Source organism: Myotis yumanensis, unplaced genomic scaffold, assembly GCF_028538775.1.
Source record: "Myotis yumanensis isolate MYYU_CA2020_CCGP unplaced genomic scaffold, mMyoYum1.0.hap1 SCAF_2, whole genome shotgun sequence".
NCBI lineage: Eukaryota > Metazoa > Chordata > Mammalia > Chiroptera > Vespertilionidae > Myotis > Myotis yumanensis.
This window is the reverse complement of record NW_027223753.1, coordinates 37,807,773-37,833,173: the sequence shown is the minus strand read 5'-3', so window position 1 is coordinate 37,833,173 and position 25,401 is coordinate 37,807,773. Positions and strand designations below refer to the sequence as shown.

General features: G+C 43.3%; 1 protein-coding gene across 2 annotated transcripts in view; it reads right to left on the bottom strand.

Moving 5' to 3' along the window:
• TCEANC2 (transcription elongation factor A N-terminal and central domain containing 2) overlaps window positions 1-25,401 on the bottom strand; it is a 50,519-nt gene that overhangs the window by 22,941 nt on the left and 2,177 nt on the right. For both annotated transcript variants that reach the window (XR_011470237.1, XM_070405192.1), the window contains exons 3-4: window positions 18,963-19,104; window positions 662-855 (exon numbers count right to left, since the gene is read on the bottom strand). Coding sequence is in view for 1 of the 2 variants with exons in the window: in XM_070405192.1 (XP_070261293.1) it covers window positions 662-855; window positions 18,963-19,104 (336 nt within the window). In the remaining variant the exon portion in view is untranslated. The remainder of the gene's footprint in view (window positions 1-661; window positions 856-18,962; window positions 19,105-25,401) is intronic.

Below are 25,401 nucleotides of genomic sequence, written 5' to 3'. Positions count from 1 at the left end.
GCCTGGGTGTGGGCTTGATCCCCAGTGGAGGATGTGCAGGAGGCAGCTGATCAATGATTCTCTCTCATCATTAATGTTTTTATCTTTCTCTCCCTCTCCCTTCCTCTCTGAAATCAATAAAAATATATTTAATAAAAATAAATAAATAAAATAAATGGGAGGAGCCAACATTCATTAAGTGACTTGTAATCACCAGGCACTATACTATTCTTTTGTATAAAGAGTCCATTTACTCTTTCCAATAACCTTAGGTGGTAGGAACAATAATCATTTTACAGTTAAAAAAAAATCAAGCCTCCAGTGGGTGGGGAGTGAGGGCGGAGGGTGGGGCGGGAACTGGAAGGAGGGGAGTTATGGGGGGGGGATGAGGAACAAATGTAATCTGAACAATAAAAATTTAATAAAACAATAAAAAAAAAAATCAAGCCTCATGTTAAAGGATTTGCCTAAGATGCCACAGCTAGTACGTATAGCCAGGGTTTTAATTCAGGTTTGCTAGTTCCTTTCTACAACACTGTCTCCCAGAATGATTACAAATCCAGAACCCTTAAAGAAAAAAACAGAATAAAGCCACAGCACTAAGACTACGAAAGTTCATTTTGAAAATGTGAGGCTCATTTAACCAAGAGCTCCTAATAATCACATTCCAACCAGACATTACCTCTAATTCCAACGCTTCTGAGAGTAATTTCTGGGCGTTTTTCCTAAGTGCCTCGGTTTTGGAATCACTTCGGACTTCAATAGAAGGTCTATCTGCATGTTTCTCAATGAAAGTTCTCCACTCAGTGTAAACTTCTTTGGCAAGACAAGCCACTTCTGAATCTGAGTGTTGACGCATCTTATTCACCGTGTGACCTGGAGCAAGAGAAGAGAAACCAAAGGAAAGGTTGTTCTGTCTTCTGAAAAGTACAGGACTAGATGGACTGATGTGTGTATGGCACTTAGAAAGTCATTCACATCCCTAAGGATTTTAAGGCTCTTGTGCAAATGAAGACCATTTCTCAAAGACTGGGGTTACAAGATAATCACTACGGGGAGAAGCACTGGACTAGCCAATGTATTAAGTCATAAAATAGAAACATGACCAAAACATACTTACAACAGAACAACTAAGGTGCCAACACCTTAATCCAAAATTGCAATAAAAGAAATGAAGTAAGCATTTTTCTTATCTTTTTGGTACATATTATATTTCAGAACAACCAAATAGCTCTAGCTATTGAAGAAATGTTCTTTGTTGTTGTTGTTAGTCCTCACCCAAGGATATTTTCCATTGATTTTTTAAGAGAGAGTGCAAGGAAGGGGGAGAGTGAGAGAGAGAGAAACATCGATGTGAGAGAGACACACTGATTAGTTGCCTCCCGCACATGCCCCGACCGGAGTGGGGATTGAGCCTGCAACCAAGGTACATGCCCTTGACCAGAATCAAATTCTCGGTCAGTCCATGGGCCAACATTTTATCCACTGAGCCAAACTGGCTAGGGCGAGGAAATGTTCTTTATTCAGCTAATACATGTGAAAAGACTGACAGAATTAAAAAAAAAATTGTAGCCCATGATGAAATAATTCACTCAGGTGCTAATCATCAGTAGATCAATTCATTCAATAGAAGGTTGATGGAGAAATTTATAATGGAGGAATGAGCTGTCATGACCCGAACCACTGATCAATCAGCATCCCTGAGAGTGGCACCATCAGACACAGGTAGGACTTCACAGCCCTACCTATGAAGTATTCTTGCCCCTCCTCCCAGAGAAAAGATGAACCAGAATCCAATGACTCATTCAACGCTAACTTCCAGTTTATAGAAAATGTGAGGCAGAGGAATAGGTTATAGTATGAGGAAACAGATAAATTCAGAATGTGGCACATTCTACAGGACAACAGACCTGGTTTCTATAATAGTAAATGGTATTTCTTAAAAAAGGGGAATAAGGTCACAGACTGCTTTAGATTAAAAGAGTCGTTTGAGTCCAAACTACCAAATGCAATACGTCTGGAACCCCTTAATGCCATCTTCTACGGAAGCCAGAGAGGTCTTTATTTAACTTTATTTTCTCTTTTTAGGGATATTTTTTTCTAAAACATAAACCTGACCATTTCACTGCTCTACTTAAATCTTTCAATTCTATATCCAAATTCATATCTTGTCACACAAGTCCCTTCAATCATCTGCCACCCTCCCACCTGCTTTCTAGCTTCATTTCCAGCTACCATCCTACTGTCATCTATACTCCAGCTACTTGTAGCTCCTAAAATACTTCAATATTTTGAAAGTCTCTGCTTTTGAACATATTTTCCAATAAACATTCTGTCTGCCTGGAATACTCTTTCTTCCCACTTCATCTGGTTAACTTCCATTCTGTCTTTAAGACTCAGTACAGGAGTCCCTTCTCTAGGAAGTCTTCTTTAACACCCCTACGCTTGGTTGTATGCCTCCTCTGTGCTTCCTTAGCACCTTGGGCTTTTGTTTATCACAATAATTATAATTAGTTGCCATTAGATCAGTTATCTCTCTTGTCAACCAAAGAGAGCTCCTTGAGGTTAAGAGCTGTGATTTGTTCATTTCTGTACCTCTAGCAGACAGCACCATGGCAGGAGCTAGGGATCAGAAGAGTGGTTCAATAAGTGTTGTGGAGAGATAGGCCCACATGAAAAAGAACATATTTTTACTAAAATATGTAAAACAAGGGGAAAACTACCATATTATATGATGAAAAGTTAGTAAAAGAATGCCAATACTGAAGCTAATTTGTAAATATAATGTAATCTCAATAGGCTGTTTGTATTAGAAGACAACCAATATTTATAGACTTATTATCCTATCTAACAAAAGAGAAACATGGTAATTAGCCGTATGGCCGCTACCCTTCCCATTGGCTAATCAGTGAGATATGCAAATTAACTGCCAACCAAGATGGTGGCCGGCAGCCAGGCAGCTGATGCGAACAGGGAGGCTTGCTTGCTCCAGTGACGGAGGAAGCCAGGTTCCCCGCCTGCCTTGCCGGCCTCTCAGCTGCTCTCTAAGAAACATTTTAACAAATATAGAAGCTAAACAAAACCCTAGAAAAAGAAAAAAAGGACAGGTTGGGAGCTTCAGTCACCCGCCAGCCTGAAAATGGCCCTCAGCCCCTCACCCAGACTGGCCAGGCACCCCAGTGGGGACCCCCACCCTGAAGGGGATGTGACCAGATGCAAACAGCCATCATCCCCTCATCCAGGCTGGCCAGGCACCCCAGTGGGGACCCCCACCCTGATCTAGGACACCCTCAGGGCAAACCAGCCGGCCCCCACCCGTGCACCAGGCCTCTAGCCTATATAGTAAAAGGGTAATATGCCTCCCAGCACTGGGATCAGCAGAGCCGCAAGGCCTCCCGGCACTGGGATCAGCGTGACGGGGGGCAGCGACCAAACCCCCTGATGGCCCTGCAGCTGTGTGTGTGACAGGGGGCGGGGCCACAACCTCCCTATCTGCCCTGCTCTGTTCCTGACAGGGGAAGGCGCCCCAATCCCCTGATCAGCCCTGCTCTGTGCCTGATAGGGGGGAGCTCCCCAACCCCCTGATCAGCCTTGCTCTGTGTGTTACAGGGTGCAGCACCCCAACACCCCCCCTCCCACGGGCCCTGCTCTGTGTGTGACGGGGTAGAGCCATAACCTCCCCATCGGCCCTGCCCTGAGTGTGACAGTGGCGGCGCCCCAACCCCCTGATCGCCCTGCGGCTCTGTGTGTGACAGGGTGCAGCACCCCAACCCTCTATCGGCCCTGCTCTGTGAGTGACACGGGGGAGCTCCTCAACCCCCTGATTGGCCCTGCTGTGTGTGTGACAGGGGGGAGCTCCTCAACCCCCTGATCGGCCCTGCTCTGTGTGTGACACGGGGGAGCTCCCCAACCCCCTGATCGCCCTGCGGCTCTGTGTGTGACAGGGTGCGGCACCCCAACCCTGCCCCCCCATCAGCCCTGCCCTGAGTGTGACAGTGGCGGCGCCCCAACCCCCTGATCCGTCCTGCTCTGTGGGTGATAGAGGGCGGTGCCCCAACTTCCCTATCGGCCCTGCTCTGTGTGTGACAGGGAGCGGTGCCCAACTCCCCTATCCGCCCTGCTCTGTGAGTGACAGGGGGGAGTTCCTTAACTCCCTGATCGGCCCTGCTCTGTGCATGACAGGAGGGAGCTCCCCAACCCTCTGATGGGCCCTGCTCTGTGCGTGACAGGGGGGAGCTCCCCAACCCCCTGAAAGGCCCTGCTCTGTGCGTGATGGGGGCAGCGCCCCAACCCCCTGATCGGCCCTGCTCTGTGCATGACAGGGGGTGGCGCCGCAACCTCCCTATCGACCCTGCCTTGAGTGCGACAGGGGGCGGTGCCCCAACCCCCCAATCGGCCCTACCCTGAGCGTGACTAGGGGTGGCATCGCAACCTCCCGATCCACCCTGCTCTGTGCATGACAGGGGGCGGCGCCCCAACTCCCCAATCAGCCCTGCTCTGAGCCCGACCAGGGGCTGCACCTAGGGATTGGGCCTGCCCTCTGCCACCCAGGAGCGGGCCTAAGCCAGCAGGTCATTATCTCCCGAGTGGTCCCAGACTGCGAGAGGGCACAGGCCGGGCTGAGGGACCCCCTCTCCCCACCCCACCAGTGCACAAATTTTTGTGCACCAGGCCTCTAGTAGAAATATAAATGGGTAAAAGTCTAAAATATTTTAGAAAAGAGGAATTATCAGCATTTAGCCTTATAAGATATTAGAAGCTTGGTGCACAAATTCATGCATAGGTAGGGTCCCTAGGCCTGGCCAGAGATCAGAGCCAATCGGGGCCTTCCAGATGTTGGCCAGGGCCTTCCTTCATCCACGCCGCCCTCTGGTGGTCAGCGTACGTCATAATGAGCAATTGAACTCCTGGTCTCCCGGTCGAACACCCAAGGGGACACTTTGCATATTAGCCTTATATAGAGAGAGAAGATTAGGACATATTATAAACAACAATAGTTAAAATTATATGAACTAGCACCAGAAAATAAACCTAATGAATAAAAAAATGAAGCACAGAAATAGACCTCATTATATACAAGAATTCAATATATACTAAAAAGAGTCATCATTGAACAAAGGGAAGCAGAAAACGGATTTAAATTTGGGGAAATAGTCAAAATCATTTGAAAAGTTTATCAGCTTATGCCAACTGTATAGCCCAGTGATTGGCAAACTCATTAGTCAACAGAGCCAAATATCAACAGTACAACCACTGAAACTTCTTTTGAGAGCCAAATTTTTAAAACTTAAACTATATAGGTAGGTACATTGTTATTAACTTAATTAGGGTACTCCTAAGCTGGCCTTTGCTAAAAATGTCCTCAATCTGATTGAGGTACGTTCGCTGAGGTCGACCCCTTCCAACTCTCCCATCCTCAACTCGTCTTGTATACTTGTTTCATCTATCTCCTTTCGGAAAACCAACTTCTGCGCATGGACCACGAAGTTTCAATTGAACTGTACGTGCGCACCCGCACGTGGTATTTTGTGGAAGAGCCACACTCAAGGGGCCAAAGAGCTGCATGTGGCTCGCGAGCCGCGGTTTGCCGACTACTAGTATAGCCTAACACTTAATGATTCCCTTACCCTCCACATTTGCTGAAGGCCCATCTCTGTATGCTAGGCACTAGTCATGCAGGGCTGAACAAGAATATGCTCCTGCTTTTAAGATTCTGTGAAGGGCATCCTGCAGGTGAAAAAGAAATATAACTCTGAAGGGAAGACAAGAGTCTTTAACTTCTCACTCTAACCAATTATCTACCTAGAAATTTCATCTAGCCATTCTACTGCTCAGGGAAAGGAATACATCAACACTCCTCACAAGGAGAGGAAGAGAAATATGCAGAACACTTAGAGTAAATGTCTCCAGGTGCTTCCTAGCTGGCAATGCTTAGTGAGGTGTTCTAATACACACATTACTTAAAAGCTGGTCACTACTCAATGCTTTCCTTTTCTGAGCAGAGTTCTCTATATTCTTGAGATTATTCACTGAGCAAGCAAAATTTTGTTGGTCACTGTTATAGATGCTAAAAATACAAAGATAAACAAGTCACTGGAGGACCTCAAGACCTAAATTCAGGGCATTTTAATACTTTTACTAAGTACCTACTTTATGCCTGGTGCTGAGGGTACAGAGATGGAAAAGACCCAGTCCCTGGAATTTAACCTACACTCACCTTGCGCCAAGGTGTGCAAAGAAGATATGTGTACAAAAATATTTATTCCAGTACTGTTTGTGATAGTAAAAAGCTAAAAGCTCATCATTAAAGGTTCACTTTGTTAAATAAATTATAGTTCACTCAAACAATAAATATTTTGCAATTATTAAATACTAGAATAGCTCAACATGTAGTAACATAGAAAGATGATTAATTTATTCAGTTAAGTGGAAAAAAACAGGTTCTCAGAACATCCACAGTATGAGCCAATATTTTTTTCAATTACTTTTGTGCACACATATAAACACATATGTGTTTATTTGCAGAGGGAAAAGTCTAAAAGAATTTACAATGAAATTATTAGTGAGTCTCCTCGGAGTCGTGGGACTGGGTGTGCCTATGCAGTCCAGCTCACAATCCTGTGGGTGGGCTCAACCTGTAAGCAATCCTAACAGTGCGAGCTGTGCTGTAATAGAGGTGCATTCAGGCTGCTTCGGAACAGAGATCCTTCTGTCTATCTGTTCCCAACCTTACCCTCTTCTCTCTCCAAGAAAGGCACTATTGATCCAGCTTTATACATGAGAACTGAAGACACCGAAATCCCTCAGAGTCCTCTATTTGTTGAACCAATGGACCTTCTCCAACCTCATGTACCTCATCCTTCAATAGCATCTGACACTGCTGCTTTCTTTATTTTGAAATATTCTCTTCCACTGCTCTTTGAAATACCACCTGTTACTGGTTCTCTTCTTCCTTCTCTAGCTCCTCTGCTGGCTGCCTTGCTCAACCTTTATCTGTGAACCCCAGCTGGGGCGTTGTCCTTGGGCTCTTCTCTTATTTCTCCCCTGCCTTCCCTGAGTAATCCCACCCACTCCTGTGGTCCAATTACTATACACAAGCAGATGACTACCAAATATGTATCTCTAGCCCAAAGGCTCTCATTGAGCACAAGACCCAAATTCCAGTCCCCTTTGGACATCTCTACTTGCTTATTTTGCAAACACCTCTAACTCAACATTTCAAAAATGGAAATGGAAATCATTATTATCCCCCTCAGTCCCTCACACAATGGCACCACCACTCACCCGTCATATTAGGCTCCTTAACATCTATTATATCTTTCCCTTTTCCTCCTCAGCTCCCTCTTCATCCTCACTGCTGCCCTGATTCACGTCCTCATCACCTCTCCACAGGTCTATCGCAATGATTTATTAACCAACCTTTGTTCGCACCCAGTCTGGCTTTCTCCAATTTAACCTCTATACTGATGTCAAAAATAACCTTTTAAAACACAATTTGATCATATCATTCCCTTACCAAAAACTCTTCAGTGGCTCTCTCCACTGCCCTCAAATTAATTTCTAAGTATAGCATTTGAGTTCCAAATGACCCGAACTCTTTGGCCTTGCCTCTCATCAGGTCACCCTCTTTTCTCCCTCCGCTCAAACCCAGCCCTCCTACCCCTTTATCTCCATGCACCAAGTTCTAGCCACAGAGAGCAGCTTGCACATCCTTGTTTTGGTTCAGGCTATCTGGCCTTCTTACATTTCTGTGCCTTGGCTCACTGTTGCCTCTGCCAAGAATGTTTAAACGCTCACTTTCCCTTCTAAACTGCAAACATCTGGGGGGCAGGCGCCATACCTTACTTCAAGTTATATTCCCAGCTCCCAGGATAGTGCCTCGCACAGAATAATAAATATGTTTGCTGACCTCAAAGTTAAATTAAAAATTTTAAATTTAGCTTTCAAATTGTTGAATATAGATGCAATTGATTGGTAAAAATCACACAATTGCAAACAAAATAATGGAATGATACTGTAAAGAATTGAACCCAAAGGCACTGGGGAAATCAAAAGCTCCTAATTCTTACCCATTGCCAAGAATTCTTTCATATGAATTATTTAATTTTTATAACTAAATGAATTAAATACTATTTGCATATCTCTCTTTACAATACAAAACTGAAGGTCAGCAAAATAACATGCCCCAGGTCTCACAGCTAGTAAGTGTGGAAGCCAGGATTTGATACAAGCGGCCTGACTCCAGGGCCTGTACACTTAACCCCCTAACACTCTGCATTTCCCTGTTATTAGGGACTGGGACACAGGGAGTGATCTACAAGGCTCTTTGAGATAATGTTCTCCTTCTTGTTATTCCCAAATCAGAAGACCACAGGACTTGAGAGGTTGCCATATGCTTAAGACTTCATCTCTCCGGCCTGGGCAGTGGAGTCCATGTTTCTTGCCTGCAGGGGGCAGTACACCCACAGATAACTCTCTCAGGAGACCCACCCGGACTGGCCAGGAGGCTCTACCAATACCAAGGAAACCATCCCAGGAAGGGCAAGGCTATAAGATTTGTTAGCAAGAGGAAGGAGTCTCCAAAAAAAAAGGTGATAGCAGGAAAGGCAGTCTGGACAGGAAAAGAGAAGTGGGGGCGGGGGGGGGGGGGGGGGCACAAGGGAACCCTCTTCTAGAAAAAAACAAGGCAAAAATAATAAATTTTAGATCACAAAAGAAATTTTGTGGTAACAATAATGATGACAGTTAACCATTGTGCTAAATGTTTTATATACCTTAACTCATTTACTCCTCAGGACAACCCTAAGGGATAGGTGCCGTTGTGATTCCCCATTTTATAGGTAAAGAACCTAAGAAACTAAGGGATTAAGTAACTTGTGAAGGACATGGCAGGACGAGATTTCAAATGTAGGCAATTTGGCTCCAGCACTCACGCTTTAACCCTATACTATACAGTTCTACCTCCTCTGATTCAGATGAAAAAAAAAATGAGTATCCATGACCTTTCCCCAAGGTCACAAGTTGGTCAGTAGCTACATCAAGAAAGTTAATGATCTGCAAAAAGTCATTATTTGCTCCATGAACTTTTATGTTTTAAAGCAAACAGTGCCACTGGCTGGTCTTATGATCTAGGTTAAGTCCTCTGGGTTTAAGGGTAAGGGGTTCCTGCTTACCAGCACATTAAGCCAAATTCCCTACAGGAGCAGTCTTTCACTCATTTAACAAACATTACCAAATGCTAGGTATGTATCGGGCTCTGTGCTGGACATTGGGATAGAATGTTGACCAGATGCAGCCCTGTACTCAAGGAGCTCCAGGTAGGTCTAAGCACAGGAGAAGACACCTAAAGAAACAAATGCATGGAAGTGTTACAGGTCCTAAGACAGTACTGAAGGGGGAACCCCAGGGAGGGCCAAAAGGACAGAGGAGTCAATTAAGCTAGCAAAGGGGTCACCAAATAACAAGAAACAGGCAAAGTTTTATCCTGAGTCTTACCAATGACTCAAGGAGACCATGACTCACAGAAGTAGAGTGAACAAAATCGTAGAACCTGAAATAGCATGGCATAATTTGAGGGCTTGTGGCAGACAAAATAATGGTCTCCAAAGACAGCCAGGTCCTAATGCTCAGAATCTCTGAATATGCTACTTTACATAGAAAGAGACTTTCGCAGATGTGATTAAAATTAAGGACCCTGACATAGGATGGACTATTGGTGGGCCCAATTTAATCACACTCCTTAAAGGTGAAGAGACAGAGGGTGGGTCAGAGAGATGAGGTGTGAGAAGAATTTGACCCCCCAGCTCTGGAGATGGAGGAAGGGAACCACAAGCTAAGGAATATAGGTGGCTTTTAGAAACTGAAAAGGCAGGGAAACAGATTCTCCAGAGTGGAATGTAGTCTTGATTTTAGCCCACTGAGACCCATACTGAAATTCCTTTTTATTTTAAATTGATTTTTAAAGAGTGAGGAAAGGAGAAGGATAAAGAGATGGAAACATCAATGAGAGAGAAAGATCACTGATTGGCTGCCTCCTGCACAGCCCGCTTTGGGGATCAAGCCTGCAACCTGGGCATGTGCCCTGACCGGGAATCGAAGAGAAAAACATTGATGTGAGAGAGACACATCAGTGGTTGCCTTCCACATGCACTCTGACGGGGGCTAGGAACCGAACCTGCAACCCTTGACTGCGCAGGCCAACGCTTTAACCATTGAGTATCGTACTGAACTTCTGACCCACAAAACCATCTACACTAATAATCTACACTAATAATAGACAAATATGTAAACTGACAGTACCTTCGCGACGCCCCAAGCCAATCAGGAGTGAGTATAAAATTAACCCAACAAAGATGGTGGGCCTGTGGGCAGCACACACATGCATAGGGGACGAATGGCCGGGGGGCAGGGTGGGACGCTTGCGTCATCGCCAAGGCGACGACACAGGCGGTCCACCCCGCCCCAGCCACTCCGGGCCTCTGGGCAGCATGGGAAGGCAGAAAGGTGGCTCCGGCTGGAGCAAAGGCAGTGCCGGCAGCCAGGGGAAGAAAGGCCCATTCTTGCACGAATCTTCGTGCATCGGGCCTCTAGTAAGATAATAAATCTGTGTTGTTTTAAACTACTGATTTTGTGGTAATTTGTTATAGCATTATTCACAGAAAATGAATACAGGAGTCCATAAGTAGTTCAAGATTGCTGATGAAATAGAAATCTATGGCACAACTTGAGACCAGAAGGCTATTTGAAAGGTCCTTGCCACTTATCCCATGTCCTTGGATAAGTCAAATCACATACCCATTCACTCACTCACTCACTCACTAATTTGTTCATTCAACAAACGTTTTTAGCTTCAAATAGATTGTTTCATCTGAATCTTGAAGGACAAGTAAGAGCTTGCCATGGACAAGGGTGCATTTTTAGGTTTCAGGAAGTGGCATGACATGGTATAAGAATATCTTATCTTAGCTTTGTCACTTATTTTTTGGTTTTCTGACCTGGGTAAGTTACTTTAAACTCTCTAAGCCTCAGTTCTCCCATCTGGAGAAAATAACAACCTTTACCTTCCAGAATTGGTATGTGGATCAAATGAGGTCATAGTTGGGAAAGCACTTAGTAAGTATAGGTTTTCTTGTTGTTAATCATAAATGAAAAATTATCTGAAATCAGATAAATGTGGTTGACATAAAACTTTTCCCAGAATATTCATTCACACAGCATTGCAAAGTGGAGCATGCTTGCTCACTAGGTTGAGAGTACAAGGCCTAACTCCACTGCCTCATCAGACAACTACTCGATACTTCTTACCCACTAGACTCCTTTAAAGTGAAAGTATGCAGTCACAGAGGCCCCATTAAATACCAAGTCCAAAGGCTTTTGCCCAGTGAGAACAGTGAGGACACTCATTTCCCTTGCCTCTTAACACACTCTCCTCCTTGGCCTTCATGTCACAATACAAAAGACCTGGCACTCTTCCTCTCTCTCTCGACTCCCTCAGCCTCTTCACTGGCTCCTCTTCCTCCTCCCACTTCCCCACCATGGATCTTCCAAGTTCTATCCTTCAGCCCTTTGATCTTTTCTTTTACTCAGAGAACTCATGCACTTAGGTGATTTTAAGCAAATGCTTTCAGGCAAATGACTTCCAAATATGTATTTTTAGTCTAAATCTCTCATATGAACTTCAGTCCCACATCTCCAACTGCCTGCTGGACATTTCTACCTGGAGAGTTAATGTCAGAGCAAAATGCTAGGGACACTGACTAAAATGGGAATACTAGGAGAAAACTTTGTATTTGAGGCACAAAAGAAATGGCACTAAATTCTGTTTAAAAGAGGTGAGTTTGAGCAGATGGCAGAACCCATAGAGAAGGTCCAATAAAATAAAGGCACATATGGCTAGGGTCCAGGGCACCATGGCAGCCTGCTGCCAACCAAGAAACAACATTGCCCCAAGAGACCGGGCTCTCATTGTATCTCTGGTGCTAACTCACTATGTGGCCCTGGATAAGTCACTTTATCTCTCTGAGTCTGTTTCCTTCTTTGTAAATTTAGGTAGCCCCCTAACCAGTTTAGCTCAGTGAATAGAGAGTCAGCCTGCGGACTGAAGGGTCCTGGGTTCAATTCCAGTCAAGGGCACATGCCCAGGTTTCGGGCTCAATCCCCAGAAGGGGGCGTGGAGACAGCTGATAATGATTCTTTCTCATCATTGATGTTTTTATCTCTCTCTCCCTCTCCCTTCCTCTCTGAAATCAATAAAAATATATTTTTTTAAAAAGTTAGTCCCAGCTGGCATGGCTCAGTGTTTGAGCATCGACCTATGAACCAAGAGGTCACAGTTCCGATTCCCGGTCAGGGCACATGCCCAGGTTGCAGGCTGGATCACCAGTGTGGTGCATACAGGAGGCAGCCAATCAGTGATTCTCTCTCATCATTGATGTTTCTATCTCTCTCTCTCTCCCTTCCTCTCTGAAATCAATGAACACATTTAAAAACATTTAGGTAGCTAAATGGATTTAAAAGTTTTATGACACTGACATTTACAAAGTCCAGAAATAGAAAAATATAAGATCTCAACAGTAAATGGACAAAGAACATAAGCAATTCACCAAAAAAGACAAAGTGCCAATAAATACAATTCATTCTCTACAGCAAATGAAAACAAGATGCTATTTTAACCTATTTAATTAGTAAGATTTTTTTAAAAAAATGGTAGGAATATAAATTGGAACATGTCTAAAAATCTAAGATTAAAAAATGGACCAGGGTGGGAGATACATATCCAAGAGCTGTCTGAATTGAGGTCTCAGTTATGCTCTAAAGCAGCAGCAAGACTGAGGTCGGAGTTTTATGGAAAAGCAACCCTGATAGGGAATAGGGAACAAGGACTGAGGAAACAGAGACGGCAAGAAACAGGACTATAAAAAGCTAGAAAAAGTCACAGAGAAAATCTTATTTGACCTTGTCATTTTCATTCATTTGATGAATATATCCTGCACTCTTGCTATATGCCACACTAATGCTTGAAATGCATCACTAAATAAAATGTGTTACACGGTCCTGCTGCCTTGGGTTCCTGTTTAGTAAATAAAAAAATAAAGTAAATAAATAAGTAATTACAAACTCAGGCGGGATATGAAGTAAATAAACATTTAAAAAATAGATAAAGAATTGGCAACATGTTCAGTGTCATTTATGTTGACAGAAAAAAAGATCAATCAATGGTCTAAAATTCATGGTTCTGGGAAGATGAGAAATGAGACAAGACTACTGGTCTTGGATAGAATGAAATCACTCATGTCCTGAGAGAGAATAATAGTGGTTGTGAGAGAAGTCGGCATGGAAAGGGTTGAACGAAGAAGGAATGGGAGGTACAGAAATGGAGTTGAGATTATTAATCATTTTTACAGGAATCTGGCTATAAAGGGAAGAAGAAAAGCAAGGTGTCTGTAAGAGATGGCAAAGACAATTAAAGGAAAAGACCTGAGACTATCTGAAGTCAGGAAGAACCAGCAGAAATGGTAAGAGAGACATCTTGGCCTCTTCATCACCACAGTCGATCCTTACTAAGTCCAATCCATTCTCCCGGATAAGGTCTCTCTACAAACCTGTCAATTAACAAGTTAGACTCTCTCCTATTTAAGAAATGACAACTTTCTTCAACCCCACATTCCCTTTCCGATATTGCCATCTCTCTTTTTCCTTTCAATATGAAGCTTCTTGAAAAAATTGTTTATTTTCAATTTCATTTTCTTACCTCCTTCTCACTCAACCTTCTGCCCCAAACCCTGACAAAATCTAACTTCCCATTTCATGACAGCATTCTCTCCTGTTTCCCTTGTCACACCTTCTCAGTCTCCTTCTGTAAGTCTCTTAAATACTGGTGTGCTTCAGGATTTTGGATTTAGCTCTATGCTTTTCTTAAATACACTTCCTGGGCAAGCTTATATATTCCCACTAGGGGCCCAGTGCACGAATTTGTGCACCTTGAAAGGAACTGTGGGTCACGAGGCTGCGGTGGGCACAGGGGTGGGTCTCGGCCCATCCTCCGCACCCCCACCTGACCCCTCCCGCCATGGCCCCGGGTCCTGTCTTTCTGCAGCCCCACTCCTGCCACTGCCACTGCCACTCCCACGAGCTGATGGTGCCGGCCCCACTCGCACCTGCTGACAGCACAGAGCGATTAGGGCTGGCGCCATCAGCGGGTGTGAGTAGCGGCTCCAGTGTTGGCAGCGATGTGAGCAGGGCCGGCGCTGGCAGCAGGTGTGAGCGCTGGGCGGGACCATGGTGCGTGGGAGCAAAGAATTTTCAGTAACCACCAGAGGCTCGCCCCGATGACGGCGACCAGCACCCCGCTTTGGTCTGGTGCCCCCGCTCACCTACTCCACCATCCCACGGCGGCCAACGCCCACCATGTTCCGCGTGTGCCCCTGGTGGTAAGTGCATGTCATAGCAACTGGTTGCTTGGTTGTTCAGTTGTTCCACCATTTGGTCTATTTGCATATTAGTGTTTTATATATATAGATTGCCTCAATTTCTAACTATATGCTGCTGATAACTCCCTGTATATACTTAGTCTCTCTTTAGCTTCAGCCTTGTACATACAACATTCTGCTGGACATTTCCTCTTGGATGTCACTAGTATGTCATACATAGTAAGTCTAAAACTGAATTTATGAATCTCTCCACCTCCAAACCTGCTGTTCTCTATCTTAATGTGTGGTACTGACATCCACCTACTTGGCCATAACAGAAATCTAGGCTTTAGCCTTCACTCCTTTATCTTCATTTCCATCATCCAATCAATCTCTACGTCCTTTGGGATTTTATTCCACTTGCGGCTCTTGATTCGAACCACACTTCTCCATCCCCTCGACTACTACCCTACCCAGGCCACCCTAATTTCCCAACCAGATGTTTTAATTGCCTCTAGGTTTGCTTTTCTCCAGTACTTTTCCACATGGCAGCCAGTATATTTTTTTTCTAAAATGCAAATATGACTATGTCACTCCTCCATTCAAAATCCTCCAATAACAATCACTTACTATCTTTAGGGTCTTGGGCTTCATAATGGACAAAAACTATCCTTTCACTGCAGTAAAACTAGATTCTAGATAAAAACTACCTCATTCCCTCTTCCAAAAAAGTAAGCAGAGGCCAAAGGCGTAGGCTCAGGGATGGGGAGGGTTAAACAAAGGGCTGATGTAAATAGCAATGCTGCTGAAATACTTACTTTTGGGCCAGTGGTGAAGTGGGATAGCTAATCCTGGGATGCTCAACTGAGCTAGGATCCTTGAGAAGTGTGCTAAAGTATTCCAGATCAGAAGTGACCCTTCACTATTGGCAGAAACAAAAAAAAAGAAGGAAGCTAATTCCCTCTAGAGCAGCGGTTGCCAACCTTTCAGACCTCGCATACCACCAGTGGTCCGTGGACCAATGGTTGGCGACTGCTGCTCCAAAGGTTTCCTTAAACCAGCTGTCACCAACCTTTCAGACTTCACGGACCACCAGTGGTCTGCAGACCACCGGTTGGCGACAGCTGCTCTAGAGGGAAGCTTCTCCAATTTAGTCCCACTAAATTCCCATAGATTGAAAGAAAACAATGCACTTACAATTAAAAATTAACAAATACATGGGAAGGCAAGCACCATGAGAGTCAGCAGAAACAATAAACAACAGACTTAAACCCGCAAGGACCACAAATATTAGAAGAGTCAGATTAAAAAGACAGAAGAACTATACATTAAGTTTAAAGAAATAAAAGGCACAATCATAAGAATGTACAAATATTATTTAAAAGAGACAAATTTAGGGTAAAAAGGAAACTTATAAAAATGAAAAATAGTTTTTGAGATAAAGAACTCAATGAATAGGTTAAATAGCAGATTAGAGTCAGCTAGAAAGAGAACTAGTGACTTGGAAGACATATATCTGAAGAAACTGCCCAGAATATTATGAGAGACGAGATTAAAAAAATATATATGACAAACAAGCTAAGGGATATGGAAAATAAAAGGTCTAACATACTTCTAATTATAGAATCCCAGAACAAAGAAATAGAGTGAAAGAGAGGTACTTCTGAAGGGATAATAACTGTTAAATTTCTACAAATGAACACAAATCTGCATGTCTAAGAAGTATAATATACTAGGTTAAATAAAAAGAATGCATGTTGCCCAGCCAGTGTGGCTCAGTGGTTGCTTGAGTGTTGACCTATGAATCAGGAGGTCCTGGTTTGATTACTGGTCAGGGCACATGCTAGGTTATGGGCTCGATACCCCAGTAGGGGGCAGCCAATTAATGATTCTCTCTCATCACTGATGTTTCTATCTCTCCCTTCCTCTCTGAAATCAATAAAAATATATTTAAAAAAAGAAAAAAGAAATACATGTTGTAGTAGCCAGTCTACAAAATAGCCTTCAATGATCTTCACCTCTTGGTATTTATAACCTATATGTAGTTGTCTCTCAAACTGTACCAGGGCTGGTCTGTGTGCCCGACAGAATATGACAGAAGTGATGGTATGTCACTTCTGAGATTAGGTTATAAAAGACACTGTGTAGCTTCATCTTAGTGGTTCTCCCTTGGATCACTTGTTCTGGAGAAAGGCAGCTGCCATGTCATGAGCAGCCCTAAGGAGAGGCTCATGTGATGAACAACGGAGGCCTCTTACCATTAATCCTGGGAGTGAGCCATTTTGAGTAGCCCTTTTAGCCCTGGTCAAACTTTCAGATGACTATAGCCACAGACAATAGCTTGACTGAAACCTCTTAAGAGACAGTGAGCCAGAATCATCCAGATAAGCAGCTCCCAGATTCCTGACTCTCAGAAAAATTCTGTGAGATAACACTACTTAAGCTGCTAAATTTTGGGGTAACTTTTTATACAGGGATAGATAACTACTACACATGCTAAGACCAAAGAGTTTTGAATGGCTTACAAAAGACCTTCTCCATCTGGTCCAGACTGGCTCTCCAGCTTCACTTCAAACACACCAAACTTCTTTTCGTTTCTGCAATGCATCCTGTTCTCTCCCACCTCCAGCCCTGTGTGCAACTTGCATTACAGCCCCTGCCTGACACATTCTTCAACATCTTCTCTTCTACTCTCAATATATATATACTCCTTAAGCTAACTTCTCCCCATCATTAGAGCAAACATCACATTGTCTGACAGTCTTGTTAAATTGGCTGTCCTTCCATTAGACTGCAGGCTTCAAAGTGGCATGGACAATATCGGTCTCCATTATTATGCCAACACAGTTTCTAGCACAAAGAAAGCACTCAATAAATATTGGTCTCTTATAGCCCACAGGATAAGGACAGGCAGGAGGCTAAAGATGGAAGAATGTAAACATGCTCAGGCAATGATCCAAATGAATCTTCAGCTTAGCAACTGTTGCAAATACAAAAAAATCAAGAAACCTCTATATTCTATTCAACCTCATTTTTAGGGAAGGCTTGGGTAGGGTCAAGACTCAAAACTTGGATGGTTTCCAGCTCCTCTCAAGTCAAGCCCCTTTTGTGGTTTCATTATGATCTTCGAATTGAAATCTCTGATCAGACACACCCATTACTGAAAGCATACTCACAATTTACTCAAAGAAGTAATAGAAAGGATTTTTAAAAAATTATCATGTTCTATATTTGTAGGACAATTCCAGCCTATTATGTTGATATTTAAGCTCTGATCATAAATGGTAACTGTGGCATGTGCCTAAATATGAACATATATATACATATATGTAAATATATACAGGTCATAAAATATTAATCACTAGTACCCTCTACTGGTGGAAATACCTTATCTGCTCATATGAATGGTCTTATTGCCCTCTAGTGACCACAACCTATAAAGAGAAAATCCACCAGCAGATGGGAGCATTTCCTTGGCTATAATGATAGGGTTTTATGTTCTTTAAGCATCTAATTTTCTCAGATTCTGGTTTATATTACAGGGGTGCAACTCTCAAGACTCTTGGGGGGCTCTCTGGGGGATTTCACACAGCTCCTGCCAGCTGTTAGTGCCAGTGTGAAGCTGCTCTCTCTCCTGCCTCTCATGAACAAGAGGTCAAGGGGAGGCAGAGAAGGCAATGGCTGCACTAGTGAGGGCAGGAACAGCAGCTGTGAATGACTACCCTAGACTCCCTGGGGAGTCAGGAGCAGCTTGAGGAACACATGTTGGTCCTCCCTTGCAGATTATTCACAGTTGTGTACGATACTAAAATAGCAATTCAACGTGGTCCCTGATTTATCTTTTAAATATCTCTAATGCCATAACAAATGATGTAGCAGCAAAGGATGCTATCATTTTGTTTTTATAAACCATGCTTTGCAAGTTACTTCTACTCAAGACAGAAAAGCCAAGTCTCTTTGAACTGAAATGTCACTTCTTCTATGAAGCCCTTTCTAACTCCCTGGGTGCAAATGATTACTCTGTTCTTTATGCCAGCATATACCTTGTATAAATCAGAATGGTACCACAGATATAATTTCTATTGTTTTTATTTATAACCTATAATTTCTTACTGTTCACATTTGTCTACATGCTTATTTCTCCACCAAACCCTAAGTTCCTTGAGATCATGAATCATTGTCTTACTCATTTTTGCACACCCAGCATCAAACTCACTCAAAATGTCATCCATAGATCACTGCCAGTTACTAGTCCAGGCAATCAACTCAGAAACTGAAGCATTTAGCAAATTTTATAGCAATTTACAGAGTAATTCTACATCTGTTGAATCTAATAATAAAAAAGTGGGGCTTGTATTTTGTATATTTTAATTTTATTTTTCTGGTAATTTTTATCATATGTTATGAAAGTACTGGTCTGCAACCAATGGAAACTTTTTAAAACAACGGTCCCTTACCATGGATAGTTTGAGAAGCACTGATATGATAGGTAATTTAATGTGTGAGGGAGGGAGGAAAGGAAGAAGGAAAGAGACAAAATATAAGTACTCTGCATAACATTCAGAAGAAACATACCTATCCTTGTTGATTTTAACACTTCCTTGGAGGGTATTTTCTTCTTTAATTCTCGTAAGGTTTCAACTAGATTCTCTTTGGTTTGATTAGGAAGCTCCAACATAGTTTTCCATCTTTTTATGTCTTCTACAACCACAACTCTCTGGGAAAAAGAAACGTCATTTGGAAAATGGAACATTTTCATTATAAAGACATCTGCCTTCACCTGAGCTAATGGGGCTCCTATTGACATATGAATTATTGATTATGACCTGAACCAAAGCACAGTGTGTGTGAAGCCCCAAATGATGGGTAATTGCTTAAAAGCAGGTCCTGCTTACTGCAAATCAGGAAGAGAGTTACATCTATTAGGAAAAGTGCAAGTTTTAATCTTACCATGTCAGACACCACTGGGCACTTAGCAGTGAGAAGCAATAAGGATGAGAAGAAAAGAAAAACGATGCTGAGGTGAATCAACCCTATAGCTTACTTAAGTGCTTTAATTCATAGATGAGGAAAGAGAACAGAAAAGTCATAAAGACATATTTATTTCAACAATAAAAGCGCACTTCAATAGCTCCCTGCTTCCTAGATGAAGAACTAAAACGGTCTCATTTAAAGAATTTTTTAAAACTTTAAAGACATAGAAAGGTAGAGTAACTCACTATTTATAATAAAAAAAGATTAAGCCCTAGCCTGTTTGGCTCAGTGGATAGAGTGCCAGCCTGCGGACTGAAGGGTTCCAGATTCGGTCTGGGTCAAGGGCAAATGCCCGGGTAGGCTCAATCCCCAGTAGAGGGTGTGCAGGAGGCAGCCAATCAATACTTCTCTCTCATCATTGATGTTTCTCTCTCCCCATTTCCTTCCTCTCTGAAATCAATAAAAAAATGCATTTTTTTAAAGTTAACATTTTGCCATTTTTTATAAATAAAACATTTATTACCATTTTTCATTAAGTATAAAATTTTAACAATTAAGGAATCTGGGTGAAGGGATAGGAAAGTTCTTTGTTCTGTTGCAACTTTTCTGTAGTTTTGAAATTATTTCAACTAAAGAATTTTTTTTAAAAAGTAAACAAAGATAAAATAATAAAGTTGTTTTTATAATTAAAAAATCTTGCCCAGCTGCTGTGGCTCAGTGGTTGAGGGTCCATCTATGATCCAGGAAGTCACGGCTGGATTCGGTCAGGGCATATGCCTGGGTTGTGGGCTCAATCCCCAGTAGGGGGCATGTGGGAGGAAGCCAATCAATGATTCTCATCATTGATGTTTCTCTCTCTCCCCCTCTCCCTCTCTGAAATCAATTTAAAGTATATATGTATATATAAATATATAAAAGCGACAACAGCAAAAAAAAGTCTCAACTTCCTCCCCTGGTTGGGGTCTGCTTCCAGCCTAGCTGGCAGTGGTGGGAGGAGGATATGTCTGACTCTTCTACTTTCCCATCTTTGTTCTTCTTCCTATCCTATCTGCTTCTTTGCTTTGGTCTCTAACCCTTCCAGGTTTGAAGCTAGGAAAAAGAGAGGCAAGGGCAGAAAAAGCCTTACTTTCTGTTGTGATGCCAATCAGGTTTTAGTGTTCTGAAATAGTCTCAATAGGAAGAAGGTATAAATATCATATCATTCCACACCTTGCTTTTTCACTCAATATGTTTTCTTTATTTATTCATACTGATATATATATATAAAGCCAGATAATATACTTTAATAGTATTGGAGAGTATTCCATTATTTTTATATACAAATGTCCTAAAAGTTGTAAAATCTATTCACCTAATTAATATTCAGGATTGCAGATAGTGTGATTTAAGCTATATATATATATTTATAATTCAGGATTGCAGATAGTGTGATTTAAGCTATATGTATATATATCCTATATAATAAAAGCCCTAAGGGTGTAACAACTGTAACAACCACCAGGGGCCAGCCACTCAACCCAGGATGGGGGGTGAGGGGGCACAGTGAGTCCTGGAGGTGCATGCTATGGCCCAGGGATCCCAGGAACCGCAAGCCCAGAGCTTGCTTTCCAATAAAAAAAAAAAAAAATTTTGGAAAAAAGAACGGCTGACGCTGCCACCCTGGAAAGAACAGCTCCAGGAGGGAAAGGCCTCCCCAGGCCCCGCCAGGCCCCACCTGGCCTGGCTGATCCACCATGGGCTCACAGGGACTCAGACAAGCGGCGGATGGCAGCTACTTCTGCTGCGAGGGCCGAGCCAAGGTTCAGGTACCTGCAGTGGTTGCGAGGGCCAAGGCTCAGACAGCCATGGTGGCTGGCAGTAGCAGCAGCAGCAGCGCCATGATGGGGGTGTCGCCTTCCCTGATCGGCTGGTCGCCTCCCACAAAGGGAGGCCCGACTGCGGCTTAGGCCTGCTCCACGCCCCCCCCCCCCCCCACGTCAGTAGGACATCCCCTGAGGGTTTCTGGATTGTGAGAGGGGGAAGGCAGGGCTGAGGGACACCCCAGTGCACTAATTTCGTGCACCGGGCCACTAGTATATATATATATATATATATATATATATATATATATATACACACACACACTAGTGCGGGGGAGTCCTCAGCCCGGCCTGCACCATCTTGCAATCCGGGAGCCTGTGGGGCATGTCCAACTGATGGCTTAGGCCTGCTCCCTGCTAAGCCAGCAGTCGGACATCCTAAGCGCTGCCACAGAGGCAGGAGAGGCTCCCGCCACCGCTGCTGCACTCACCAGCCATGAGTCCGACTTCTGGCTGAGTGGCGCTCCCCCTGTGGGAGTGCACTGACTACCAGGGGGCAGCTCCTGCACTGAGCGTCTGCCCCTGGTGGTCAGTGCACATCATAACAAACTATCATTCCACCGTTAGGTCCATTTGCATATTAGCCTTTTATTATATAGCCTATATGTATTTGTGTATAAATGTAAATAGAGATGTATATCTCCATGCATAGTAATAAGTATGGAGTTCTACACTGTTATAGTTAACTCTTTTTTCACCCCAAACCCTGAGAAGACCACAATATTCATGACGTTTCCTTAGACTAATGAAATTTTTCTAGTTTTCATTTTTTTCATTTTTCTCAAACATGGTAGTCTTGTTTTGGCTCTCAGCTTCATATGGGGGTTGTTAACCTGAGGATTTATGTGCAATTCCCGTACTGACCTTAAAACCCTAGCCCCTAAGCATTACATCTGGTTTCAATAGAACCATTCAACTTCAGCTCTGGGTTTGGATTTCCTCTTTCTTCCTGGCACCTGAGGATTTCTCCTTCTTCCTTTCAAATTCACCTCAGTATTAGAGACTTTTTAAAAAAATATATGTTTTTATTGATTTCAGAGTGGGGAAGGGAGAGGGAGAGAAATATCAATGCTTAGAGAGAATCATTGATCAGCTGCCTCCTGCACGCCCCCTACTGGGGATGGAGCCTCAACCCGGGTATGGGCCCTGATGAGGAATGGAACCATAACCTTTTTGTTCATGGGTTGACACTCAACCACTGCGCCTCACTGGCAGGGCTGTACTGGAGACTTTCTACATGGTTAGAATGAAGTGCAGGGTTTCACTCAGCTGATTCCAGCATATGGAACTAGAAGCCCAAACTCTTTAGCATGGCATAAAAGGCCTTACATGACTTGGCTCCTGACATCCTAACAACTTCATCATTTGCTCCAGATACATCAACCTAGTTAAAGCTGCCTAAACGAGTCACAGTATTTCACACTCTTTGCCTGGGATGTTCTTTCTTTGCGTATTAATTTTTAAGACTCTCTTCAAGCATCACCTCCTCTATGAAGCCATCCTTGTCTCCCTCCAAATACATTTGACCATATTCCTTTTTGGGTCCCTTTGTATTCTGTACAGACTTCTATTACTATATCTCTGCTTTCTGCATATATTTATCTAGAAGGCTGTCTTCCCCACTGGACTATGAGCAACTTGAGGGCTATCCCCAGTGCACAAAAACAAGTGTAACTGAACAACACCATTTCTACCCTCAAAGACTAAGTACAGCATCATTTTCAGATCTGAAATTTTAGGGCAGAAATAGAAAATATAGCAGTCAGTTCCAGAGCAGAAGAATTCCATAAATATCAAAGAATGCTTCCTTATTTCCATTCAAATGTGAACCCTAAAACATATATTTCAAATTTGTATCAGAATTATGGGGAGGAACAAGGGAATTGAATAAGAAATACCAATGGGGTAGCTACAATTAGTAGTGGAATGGTTATTGCCAGAAAGAAGAGGTGTTCTCCAAAATACCATCTGGTCTTACAGTTGTGGGTGGCTGAATTCTTACAGTTGTGGATGGCTGAATTATCAAGTTTGACAAAACCAATTAGGGACAATGACTCTCTCATAAGCAATAACATGAGCACCATTCCACTGGTGGGGCAAGGGACACATATTGGATAGTCAATCCTACAAAGGGAGGAAAGGTTTATAGAGCATTCTTACGTGCTGAACCTAAAAGGATTAGCATGTTCTAGAACCTTTTAGTAATAAAATCTCCTATTGCAACCAACAGAAGAAATCACTTTCTCTTAAGGGAGTAAGAGATTATCCAAATTAACCTTTACCATTTAAATGTACACTACTGAGCTCTATTGAGTATCACTTTCACTGAATGCGTTAAGGCTATGGCAAAATTACTTGTACCACACTGATAACAGAAGTACAATGGTCCTAATATTCTAAGATTTTTATACTTCCTTTGCATGGCATTCCGAAACCTCCACTTTTTTTAATAGTTCACCCTATAGGGGGCAGACTGTAGAATCAGAATGTCTCTGACCTTGAGCAAACTACTTAATCTCTCTGCCTTAGATTCTTCATCTGTAAAATATAAATGATAGCTCTGCCTGGGTGGACTTAGTTAGTTGGAGCATTGTCCCACACACCGAAAGGTGGTGTTTAGCTTCCTGGTCAGGACACATATCTAGGTTGCAGTTTTGATCTCCACTTGGAGTGGGCACGGAAGGCAACCAATCAATATTTCTCTCTCACATTGATGTTTCTTCTCTCTCCTCTCTCTCTCTCTCTCAAAATCAATGAAACATATCCTTGGGCGAGGATTAAATCATCCATTTCACAGAATTTAAAGAGTTACTATATGGAAAGCACTTAACACAATGCCTGGCCCATAGAAATGGGCTCAAAAAATGTTAGTAGTACTCATTACTACTATTTTCATCCCCATCATCAGCTCTAGTTCTAGTTTTACACAAGCCTCTCCTTTTCTGTAGTACATGAAAAGAGGAAATAGCTGTTTTTATTACATTCCAGGCATAATACTTAACCCTTTCAACATGCATTTATTTATTTAGCCCTTATAACAACACTGCAGGTTAGATATTATTTCTGATGTTACTGATGAGGAAATTGAGGCTTGAACATTCAGCAGATTCTTGGCATTAAAATGTGATGCTAGTGTGTAGGACTAAGTCATTTGGCAGAGAGTAGACCTAGCTAACACTCTAGAACTCACATTTAACTCAACTTGATTTTGTCATTGTGTACAAATAAAAGTAGGCATGTGTGTGTGTGCACAAAGGAAAGAGAACAGCAAGTACCACTTACTGAATGGATATCTGTCACTACTTCCCTCTACCTAGCCAAATCTTTCCATCCCTTTGGGTGCTCTGATCAGTAAAAGAGACATTGAGCTCTCTCCTAACTCTTAACCCTTTTTGTCCAAAAAACAAATTGTATTGGATCACGTATGATTTTGTATCATTACTTAATAATTTCTTTTGCTATGATGCTCTAATAGGAAGTCCCATGATGATTCATACGTTGACCTTAAATTTCCCTTATGGTTCCTAGAGTACCTCAGCATAGTGCTAGGCATAAAGTTATCTCTATATATAAAACCCTAATATGCAAATAGACCGAACAGCAGAACAACGGTTGCTATGACGTGTGCTGATCACCAGGGGGCGCATGTGGACCATGGTGGGTGCCGGCAGCAGGCAGCAGAGCACAGAATATGGCAGGCATTGGCCTTGGTGAGATGGTGAAGCAGGGCGCCAGACCAAAGCAGGGTGCCGGTTGCTGTCATCGGGGCAAGCCTCTGGTGGTTACTGAAAATTCTTTCCTCCTGCACCCCAGGCACTCACACCCACTGCTGGCACCGGAGCCACCACTCGCACCCGCTGACAGTGCCTGGCGCTGGCCCCGATCACTCAGCGCCATCAGCGGGTGCGAACAGCAGCTGCTGGCCCCAATTGCCCCTGAGGGTTTCTCCACCTCCTCCTGCTTCTGAGGGGCAATCGGGGCCTGCAGCCTCTTGCACCTGCTGCCAGTGCCAGCCCTGCTCATACTCGCAGCCAGCGCTGGAGCCACTGCTTGCACCCGCTGACAGCGCCCGCCCGCCCCGCTCGCACCCGCTGCTAGCGCTAGCCCCAATCGAGCGGGCCAGCGCCATTAGCGTGTGGGAGCAGTGGTGGTAGAAGCGGGGCCTTCAGCAGACAGGGGAC